This window comes from Nannospalax galili, unplaced genomic scaffold (assembly GCF_000622305.1).
Source record: "Nannospalax galili isolate Female #2095 unplaced genomic scaffold, S.galili_v1.0 scaffold262, whole genome shotgun sequence".
Taxonomy (NCBI): domain Eukaryota; kingdom Metazoa; phylum Chordata; class Mammalia; order Rodentia; family Spalacidae; genus Nannospalax; species Nannospalax galili.
Window position 1 is genome coordinate 878,254 of NW_008348083.1, and position 10,890 is coordinate 889,143.

Genomic DNA, 10,890 nt, shown 5'->3' on the forward strand with positions numbered 1-10,890 from the left:
CACCATCCCATAGGCAGAGGATCCTGAATTGTTACAAGATCCTTGAAATCTACCTGATGACTTTATATCCATGCTCAGGTGCCAAGGATCTCAGAAAGTAACCGTGACTAGTGATAATCAGATAGAACATCTAAGTGTTAGTTGCATTAAAAATGAGTTTTTCTGTATGAAACAGTATATTTTAAGATGAAATGAAGAGCTTTTTTAAAGGTTAAAACCTCATTCAATTTTATGTCTTATAGGGTTTATGCTTAGTACAATAATGTGTAACTGTATTAATTCAACTGTAAACCTAAAAATTTACAGCCGGTTTTGAAAGAGATGCGTCTTAGCTCTGGAAGTTGTTATTGAATATGTCAGTGCTGTTGTAATGAAACTCTTCTTCTGATTATGTGGTTATTAAATAAATAATTTTTTAAAAAACTGAAAAAAGCCCGGCATGGTGGCGCACGCCTGTAGTCCCAGCACTTGGGAGGCAGAGGCAGGTGGATCTCTGTGAGTTCAAGGCCAGCCTGGTCTACGTAGTGAGTTCCAGGACAGCTGGGGCTACAGAGAGACCCTGCTTCAAAAAGACAAAAAAAAAAACAAAAAAAAAAACTGGAAAAAAAACCCTGAAAAATAAAAGATCCAAGGAAGTGAAGCTGACCAGAGGCGTGCACGCGTGTATATATTCTCTCTCTGCTCTTGGCTGTGACTATGTCTAGCTGCTTCAAGTTCCTACTGCCTTGATTTCCCTACTATAATGGGCTGTAACTTGGAACTGTGAGCTAAAATAAGCCTTTTCTCCTGGGAGTGGCTTTTGTTAAGGTATTTTATCACAGAAACAGGAAAGGAAACTAAGACATTATAAAGGTTGCAAGGCAAGGGTTCACAACCATTCCCTAAAAGACCTTATTGTAAATATTCACAGCTCTGCGGACTGTTACAGCTTGAATGGAGCCATAGACATTGCATAAAGAATGGAAAAGACCATGTGTGTTAGCGCTCTGTCAACTTAAAGGAGGAAAAGTTTATCGTGACTCACAGTGACAGAAGTTTCAGTGCATGATCACTTGGCCCCATTATTTTGGGGCTGTGGTTAGGCAGATCATGGTGGGAAGAGTGTGGTGGAGCAGGGATGCGCAGCTCATGGTGTCACGGTAGCCAAGGAGAGATAGGAGGAGGGGAAAAAGAGAGAAAGAGAGAGACAGAGACAGAGACAGAGACAGACAGAGGGAGACAGAGAGAGAGAGAAGATAGAGACAGAAAGATACAGAGAGCCAGAGGTAGAGAAAGAGAGAGACAGAGAGATATGCACAGGAGGAGGGGAGGACTGGAGGTAAAGTATACCCTCAGGTTCATGCCCCCAGTGGCTTACTTTCTCCAACTGGGTCCTACCTCTTAAGAGTTTCTGTCAACCCCTAATAGCTCATCAGTCTGTGAATCCAGCCATGGATTCATCCATCAAGAAGGTTAGTGCCCTCATGATCCAGTCACCTTCCCAGAGTCCCTCTTTCAAACACTGTTGCCCCAACAGCTGAGTTTGGGGGGGGGTGGCATTTAAAAAACAGCAGAACATGTGCTGTGACCATTAAACTTTATACATAAACATATTCGGAGGGCCAGATTTGATTTGAGGACTGGAATTTGCTGGTTTCTTGCTCTGGGACAAGATATATAGGATGTGTATGTATGGGTGAAGAGGTCAAATTGAAAAATTCAAGCCCTTGGCTCCTGTTCTGAGTACTTTGGGCTGGATAAAGTGGTGGCCTGGGTCTTCCTGGATAAGCCTGTAAGAATGAGGCCATGAGGCACAGACTGTTGTATGATGCTAGACATTAGTATACCCCATCTTGCAAGTACTGTGTAGCCAACCAGGCAAATGCTGGTTCCATGACTGAGGCTCCTCCTAACATCTTCCTTTGGTGTATCAGATCAGAGCTGGCCCTCTGGGTTCATCCCATAGAGCTGTACCTGCCAAAGCTCAAGCATCAGAGTGCTGAAGGGTCTTGAAGCCTAGAATGGCAGGTGGTTACAGGTAAGGCTCTGCAAGGAGCCCCAGGAAGGAATGAAATTTCATGAAAGGCACCAAATGCTGAGGAATGGGGGACTGAGGATACACAAGGTGATAAACCGTGCACAATAGGATTGCTGTCCTAGCTTTGTTTCTGTTGCTGTGATCAAACACCCTGATCAAAAGCAGCTTAGGGGAGGAAGGGTTAATTTGGCTTATAATTCTGGGTTCCAGTCTATTATTGAGAGGAAGGCAAGATATGAACTCAAAGCAGTCAAATCACATGTACCGTCAGGAGCAGAGATGTTATAAACCCATGGATCTTTGCTTACTTGCTCTCAGCTAGCTTTCTCTATTCTTATACAGTTCAGGAGTGGCTGCCCAAGGAATGGTACCACCCACAATGAGTGGATCCTTCCACATCAATTAACAGTGAAGACAATCCCTTACAGACATACCCACAGGCCAGCCAAATCTAAACAGTTCCTCAGTTGAGGCTCTTTCTCAGGTGACAGCTCTCTGGGCTCCATTGTGGTGTCTTCCCTTTCCCTTCCTTCCCTCCCCTGTCCTTCCTCCTCCTTTACCTTATCTCTTCTCCCCCCTTCCCTCTTTCAGTTCCCCCTCTCCCCTCTGTTCTTTTCCTCCCCTTCCCTTCCCCTTCCCTTCTCTCTTACCTTCTCCCTCCCCTCCCTTCCTCTCCCCTCCCCTCCCTTTCTTTCTCCCCCCCTTCTCTTTCTCCCTTCCTCTACCCTCTCTCTTCCCCTAGTAAGCTATGCCCCCTTTTTCCTTTTTATTTAGAGACACCAGTCTCACTAAGTTGCCCAGGCTGGCCTGAAAGTCACTCTGTACCTTGTGTGGGGTCTCTCCCTTCCCTCGTGGGTCGTTGGCTTTGGTCCTTGAGGACAAAAGGAGCAGAAGCAACGAATGGAGTCAGGGATGGCCAGTGAGCACCAATGGAAGAAAGCCTTTCCAGGGAGGCAGGTTCAGTGATACAAACAACTCCAGATTCAGTGATACAGCTCCGTTTATTCAGTGGGGGTCAGGGAAAATATAGTGTGGAGGCAGCAGCCAATGCTTCAGCTGATAGGTGCTCACAGTATGCTTTATTTACATGTGGTAGGGGATCCTATCATCCGACTATGGGGAAATGCCTAATTATCATATAGAAAAAACCTGGGGGTAGTTTTATTGCAGGTAACTATGCCAAAGATCATGTTTCAAATGAGGCCAAGCATCCTTGCTTGGCTGCACTTTCCAGGTAAGTCAGGCAGGAAGCCCCGGCTGAGAAAGGAGCCAACCTTAACAGCAGGATTTCCCAACAGCCTTGAACTTTTATAACCCTCCTGCCTTAGCCTCCTGAGTAGCTGGAATGTCAGGCCTGTGACACAAGGTCTGACTGGCTTTCAAACCCATCTTCCAGCCCCCTAGACTCATCAGTCCAGCCTGACTGGCATATTTACACAGCCACCACCTGAGCTGAGGACTCATCCCGTCTGGGTGTGGGCCACAAAGGGGCAGGGGTGGGAGGAGATGGAGCTGTGTGGCTGCGTCCCCAGACTCATACTGGTGTCTCTCTGTATCCGCAGCACCGACCTGATGCGCATGTGCTGGCAGTTCAACCCCAAGATGCGGCCGACATTCCTGGAGATCGTCAGCCTCCTCAAGGATGACCTACACCCCAGCTTTCCAGAAGTTTCCTTCTTCCACAGCGAGGAGAACAAGGCTCCTGAGAACGAAGAGCTGGAGATGGAGTTTGAGGACATGGAGAACGTTCCGTTGGATCGGTCCTCTCGCTGTCAGAGGGAGGAGGCTGGGGGCCGGGAGGGAGGGTCCTCTCTCAGCATCAAACGGAACTATGAAGACCACATCCCCTACACCCACATGAACGGAGGCAAGAGGAATGGACGCATCCTCACTTTGCCTAGATCAAATCCTTCCTAACAGTGCCTGTTAGGGGAACAGGGTTCCTTTTTTAAAACTCTCCTCTAGTGTGACCGTCTCCAGGAAACTCAGGATTATCAGGACTCTACGCCGGTGTGAAACTGAGCTCAGAGATCTTTCCTATACATTTCTGTTTGTCTTTTGACCTAAAACCACACTCGTGTGATTGCCAACCCTGCTGGCCGTTGGAAGATTTAACTGTGAACCTTTTTAAAGGGGTTGGACTTTGTACGGCTGCTGCCCCCGCAACTTTTTTTTTTCATCCGTGGTTTTAAACCAGGATTTTCTCTCTTTTTTTCCTCATAGATTGAAAGAAAGCACCTGCTTTTAACAACTTTTTTTTTCTTTTTTGGTGGTATCTGAGCTCCAGTTGTCAAAGATAAAACTTACTTGTGGAATAAATGTTTGAAAGAAAATAAAAGAGAACGAAAGAAGAAAGGAAGAAAGAAGAGAAAAAAATCCTGTTTTAGAAGAATTTTATCCGTGAGGCTTTGGGAAGGTTTCACTCATCCAGGAGTATTTTATTTTAGTTTTTTTCTCATTCACAAAATCAGTTCCTCAAATTGACCAATAGCTGCTGCTTTCATATTTTATTTTGGGAAAGGGTGTGTAGTCCTGATGTGTGTGCACATGTGCACACCTGTGCATTAGTGCGTGCGTGTGTCCAGGTTACAGATCATGGGGGTGGGGTGGGGGTGTGTGTGCATGTGTAAGATATTCACTCTAGACTGATGCTTCCGGAAACTGGCTCATGAAGTTTTTGCAGTTTGGAGTGGGTGTTCTCATGCTGCCTCTCCTGTTCCCCCATATTTATTGGGAGTCTGTGCCCTTGACAGATTCTTCTCAGTCATGCCAGAGTGTTGCTCAGGTGTCTTCTTTCCCTTCCCTTTGATGATAGTATTCCAAACACAGAGGAAGGACTGTGTGGTCTAGATTGATCATGGATCTTTGGAAGACCAAACAAAGCTAGCATGGGGACACACACACACACACACACACACACACACACAGACACACACAGAGAGAGAGAGAGAGAGAGAGGAGAGAGAGAGAAATGAGAAGGACTCATGACAGAATTTTGAGAATATATTTGTAACATTTAATGTTTAAGGAATCTCTGGCATGAGCCTTATAAGTTATTATTTTCCTGGGGGTGGGGGAGGTAGTGGGAGCATATCTGCCTGTGTGGAGAGATGGGGCAAAGCATGAGTGGCCTCTGTGTTTGGTCTTGGAAGCTTAGGTTTTTCTGGGAATTGTACCACATTAGCTGCTAGCCCTTTTCAGTATTGTGAGGTCATGTGGAGTATGTGGGCAACTAGATTTTTGATGGATGGACTGGTTCTGGTAGCAAGGTCTACTGGATGCTTCCTGCTTGGATACACTGGTTACCAGGGACTGGGCTGGCCTTTGAGAACACCTAAGTTGATCTTTGGGTTTTCCTGTGTGTACCTCACTTCTACAATGTCTCTTCTCAGTTATCATACAAACATAGAATCAGATCCCAAAGACCAATGACCTGGATGGACGTTGAGAACACTAAGCAATATATAAGGAGATGCCCTCATGAATACCTGTTGGTCTCCACCTTTGGGCATCCGACTCCTCTCGATACTAAACTCTCATAAGCTACTCTTGGTGCCCATGGACCTCGACTCAGGCCAGGCGTGGTACCTGAGTCTGTTTCTCAGGTGCTTCTGAAGTTTCAGTCCCTAAAAGACTAAAGTCTGACGGAGAAGCATCAAAGACCTTTCCACCAGGAAGACTTCTGAAAGGGGTGTGAATCCACAGTTTCTTCTCTTTGCAAAGAGAACCACAGCTGCTCAAGTTTTAAAAAAGGGATGGGGGAGATGTCTCTGTGTGTGTGTGTGTGTGTGTGTGTGTGTGTGTGTGTGTGTGAACTATTAACTTGAGTTCATCAAAATCCTCCCCCACAGGTTTTCCCAACATGCATTGTCTCATAAATGTCTGATAACTTCCTTCTCTTCCTCTTAAGAGTTGTGAGATAAAGACCCAACAGCCACCTCCAAACCCTCTTAATTCTTGGTTGAGAACACAAATGCTGATCATATATGATTTGAGAAACTACAGCATGCAAAAGTAATACTGGGGAGCTTGGTGATTGGGTACCAGAAAGAAGCAAGAGTTACAGAAATCATTTTCACCCAAATTATTTTGTAAATAGAAGAGAGTCTGTCAAAGACACATGTAGATCTAGATATTGTTGGTTTTTTCCCTTTTCATAGTAAATTTGTAGTGCTCTTATAATACACTAGCAGCAATTTTCACATTTTTCTAATTCAACAAGGTTTTCGTATATTAAAGGGGAAAAGTATTTATTTTAATATATAAAAAAATCACTCGAAAATCACTTTTGTAAAAAAATGGTGTGCATGTAAATTTTTTTATCAAGAAAAAATAAAAACAGGTGAGTGTGGGTCATGATTTTTTTTTCTCAGCACAGTCTACCTCAGTGTCTTGTTAGGATGTGGTTCAATAACAGACATCGTGGAGACTTTGGAATTCTGACTGGGTTATGCACTGAGTCGGGAGATATGTGCCAGGTGGTTTCTGACTGCCAGAGACTAGCAAGAATTTTGAGGGAGGGAGTTGGGGAAGGAGAAATCATAGCCTTCATGTAAGCATAAATTCTTTTTCTCTTTGCTGATAGTACCCTCCTCAAGTTTAATCTTCCTGTGAAATAAATCTTTCTGTCAAAATCACGTTCCTCACACACAAACCAAGTTGTGGGTTATGATTTATCCTATGAGTGAGTCTTCTAAGTTCCTTTGGTGAGAGGTGGGTGTCCCATTTACTGCTGAAGTAAAGGCACACTTTGGCTGTGAGCCAGTATTCCCACCTATCATACTGAGTCCTCCAGAAATGAGTACAAAGGTGCCTTGAGTTCTGTGATCATTATTTTTTCTCACTCTATTCAGGTGGATGATGCCTTGGGGTAGAGTGTGTTCATGGGTACAAATACACAATGCCATGTCTCCTTTCATCCTCTGAGCAGGAAGAGGGCATTTTGGGAAATCCTAAACCCAACCCATCAGTGTGCTGAACACATCTTTAGCAACAAAATAAAATAGAAACCCTATGTTAGGGTTTGGTTGACTTCAGGCTAACACTTGTGCAGTTTTGAGACCTCATGTGGAAATCAAGGCAGGGCCTGCAGAGCTCTTGTTGGTTTTACCAAGTCTCCATTTTTTGTTTTAGTTTTGGATACTCTCCTTGAAGACTTTTCCACCTTGCCTGGAGAGGTGTGTACCAATGTAGCATGACCCTATCCAAAAATGATCTCGCCACTTTAATTTTGACATGTACTGTTGCTGGGAAAGAAACTGTTGGGTCATAAAACTCATTTTGGCTTCACAAGATGGTAGTTTTGTGGGAAAGCTAAGATTTTGGGTCCTAGAAAATCATATCTGTCCTGAGAATTTGTGGCAATAAGTGATAGGGGGAAAAAGCAACAAACCAGGTTAGAGCCACACTTCTGCTGTTTGCTTTGGAAGATATCTCATTATAAAACTTTTTTTTTTATTACCATGGTGAAAACCATGCAGTTTTCTTCTGGTTTGATGACATACCAGGAATTGTTCATATTCTCAGAGACATTTTAGATGTTTCCCTGTTGTTTGAAGCTAGGTGGAAGGGAAGATCACAGGTGGATCTCTCTATATAGGCCAAGCACAATTCAGGAAAATGTGGAGACTGACAGGAGGGTCTGTGTGTCCCGTCTTGTGACTGTGGAGTGTGATGGTCCCTACAGACACACAAATCTTCCACTTGATCTCAGTAGGGCAGATGGTCTGCTACACAACATACTTATTGACTAGGAGCTGTAATTTTATTTTGGGTCCAGTGGACAGTATCACCATGAGAGCCTGGCCCATACCAGCCATCCTGGTAAGCAAATGAATGTGGCATCATTCCAACAGTGGCCCTTCTTTTACTCAATGGTAGGTGCACATTTGTGGTTAGATGTGTTTTGGATACTACTTGGTGAATTCTTGAGAATATAGGCTTTTCAAAACTTGTGGTTTTGTTGAACATAGAAAAAGCAGAATGCTGATTTTGTATGAATCCCCTAGAATAGTGTCATTTCAGAATGCCTTCCAAAATGTTCCTTAGAATAATTTACACCAGAGGTGAGGTTGGGAAATAGGAAAGCAGATTATCAATTTGCTATTTAGAGCGTACAAAAGAATATGATGGTCTTTTAAGAGACTGTGGCTAAAGGCATATACATCTGCAGGGAGTCCCCAGGAATTGGAGATAAGCAATGAATATTTGAGCTCACTGTCACCTTCAAATACCAGCCAAAGTCCAAAATCAATCTGTCAAAATTTTATCTGGATGTGGGCCAGTAAAAAACAAACAAAAAAACTTAAAAACTGGACTGACCTGGAGCCCTTGGTCTCATTTGAGCAGGAAAGAAGGAACAGCCCTCAAATGCATGTGTGTGTCCATGCACGTGTCCAAGAATGGCTTGTTGCTCCTTATGTTTTGCATCAAAGTTGCTCCCTGCCCCTTTGTGTGCCTGGGTGGCCCCGCCATGCATGTCAGGAGTGCAGGATCAAATGTGCCACAGCTCTGCAGAAAACTGAAACACAAAACCCACCAGACGCTCAATGATTATTTTTTCAATGTTTTCCTACAAGAGTCAAGTAGCATCATGTACAAAATATGTCTCTTTTTTTTTTTTTGAGGGGAGGGTTACGAACTGCAATTGTTCTGCATGTAAAAAATGGGATAATTACTTGTTTATATTAAAATTCTGAATAAATTATCTGAGATGATTTTTGTTTTTGTGTACTGTCTAGGTTGGTCTGGGTGGGACTGCAGCTTTGAGATTTGCTATATAAGAGAAAGTTCTTGGGAAATTGTTGCTGTGTGTGTGTGTATGTGTTTGTGGGGGGAGGTGCACATGTGTCTTCATGAGTGTGGGGACCAGAGGACAACCTCAGATGGTGTCCCTCATGTGCTGTCCATTTGAAAACAAGATTTTTAAAAAATCATTTTTTGTGTGTGTTTTGACTGTATGTAAGTGTAAGTCAAATTCACTGCTGCGAGGTGCATGTGGCAGCCAATCCCCTCCTCCCATGGTCCTTGTGACAACCTGAGGAAAAAAATTCTCCAAACCCCAGTTTGAAGAATTTTAACGAGTTTATTGGACTTGCTAACTGAGCTTGGAGTGTGGGTTTACTTACAGACAAGCAGCGCCCCCCCTCCCAATTCAAGGCTGTTGCCGAAAGTCCACACCCATAAATCCTGTGCTTCCGAACAGCCTTACAAAATGGTGAGAGGCAGCCTCGTGGTTTTCCCAGCTTTTATACCCTTAGCCCCTCCCCCTCAAGTGGCTATGGTCAACCGATTGGCTGAAAGAGAGAAGGGGCGTGGCTTCTCATCACAGGGTCAGAGGACCATCTTCTGGGTCACAACAAGTGTACCATGTATGCAGTGCCCAAGGAGGCCAGATGAGGGTATTTGGGTACCCTGGAACTGGAGTCACAAGCTGTTGTTATCCACAATATGGATGCTAGGAACTGAATCCAGGCCCTCTGGAAGAGCAGTCAGTGCTCTTAACTGCTGAACCATCTCTCAGCCCCATAATTTGTTTTTTGGGGGCAGGATCTCTCATTTGCTTGGTGGTCATTAAGTAGGCTAGTCTGGCTGACCAGCAAGCCCCGAGGATTGGCTTTTCTCTGCCTCCCTGGCACTGGGATTATAAGAATGTGCCACAATGTCTGATTTTTAATTTTGGGGGGAATTTCATGAGTACTGCATATCACTTCCATCCCTCTTTCTGCCCTTCCAGTTCCTTCCACATTCCCCCTCTCCCATTCAGTAGTCCAACCTTTAATTATTGTGTGTGTGTGTGTGTGTGTGTGTGTGTGTGTATCTAAACCTAAGGAGTTCGTTTAGTAGTGCCCACGTGTACATGTTTTAAGGGACTGGATATGTTCCTGGTGACACATTATCTGTCTATGAGCATTGTTAGCTTTGTTTTCTCGGCCAGTTGAAGAATTAGATGGAAGGCAGGAAAAATCTCAGACAAGAAAAGAGAAACAGTCAAGCAATTTTTTATTTTATTTTATTTTATTTATTTATTTATTTATTTATTTTTATTGGTCTTTTTGAGACAGGGTCTCCCTGTAGCCCCATCTGGCCTGGAACTCTTTTATTGAAAGATAAAGAATACCATTCATACACATGAAGAATTACAGTATATACACACATTCGTACAGAAAAATGAAGCTCTCCACAAGTGAAGAGGCAACCCAGAAATTGAAATCCAGTGTCCCTGGGAAGGGTCTGGGTTTAAAGGGTTTTAATGGCTTCCCCTCCTCCAATGTTAGATTGGTCAACTTAAAGTAGTAGATGCCAAAAAGACTTATGATTCCAAATGATGAGGTGTCCATGTCTACATGATTCTAAGTAGGCCAGTTGAAGTGACCCTGTTGTAATGAAAAATAAGAGACCAAGAAGTAGGAAATGTGCTATCTTCATTATTTCTCAGTGACCCTTACTTTTTAGGGATTTAGTACCTTACAGACAACCTATCAGGGAGCTAGTTCCTAAGAGGACTGATTCCCCCTCTCAGTAGGCATTGATTATCTGTAGCTCTTCATCTAGAGGCGGATCTTGTGAAATCCATGTTGGCATGTCAGCTGGTGATGTCATCATGCAGGACTTCTTTAGGTATCATATTGAGATTTCATGGGTGCAGCTTCTCTGCCGTGTCTAGAAGACACTGTCTACTGGCAGGTGTCTTGGTCCTGTGGCTCTTAAAATCCCCTGCCCCTTCCATGATGTTCTTTGAGCTTTAGATGTACGAGTTGCATTTTAGATGTATTAATTTGGGCTAGGATTTCCATGGTCACATATTCTCTGCATTTTGAAATTTTATGTGACTTTTTAAAAATACTAAAAGTATTGATTTGTTGGAAAGTGAG

General features: G+C 43.7%; 1 protein-coding gene across 1 annotated transcript in view; it reads left to right on the plus strand.

Moving 5' to 3' along the window:
* The window catches only part of Insr (insulin receptor), a 178,729-nt gene extending 169,996 nt beyond the window's left edge, over nt 1–8,733 (plus strand). Inside the window, exon 23 of the mRNA XM_017800993.2 lies at nt 3,580–8,733. Coding sequence (XP_017656482.1) covers nt 3,580–3,934 — 355 coding nt within the window. The 3' untranslated portion in view covers nt 3,935–8,733. The remainder of the gene's footprint in view (nt 1–3,579) is intronic.
* Nucleotides 8,734–10,890: the final 2,157 nt, after the last annotated feature.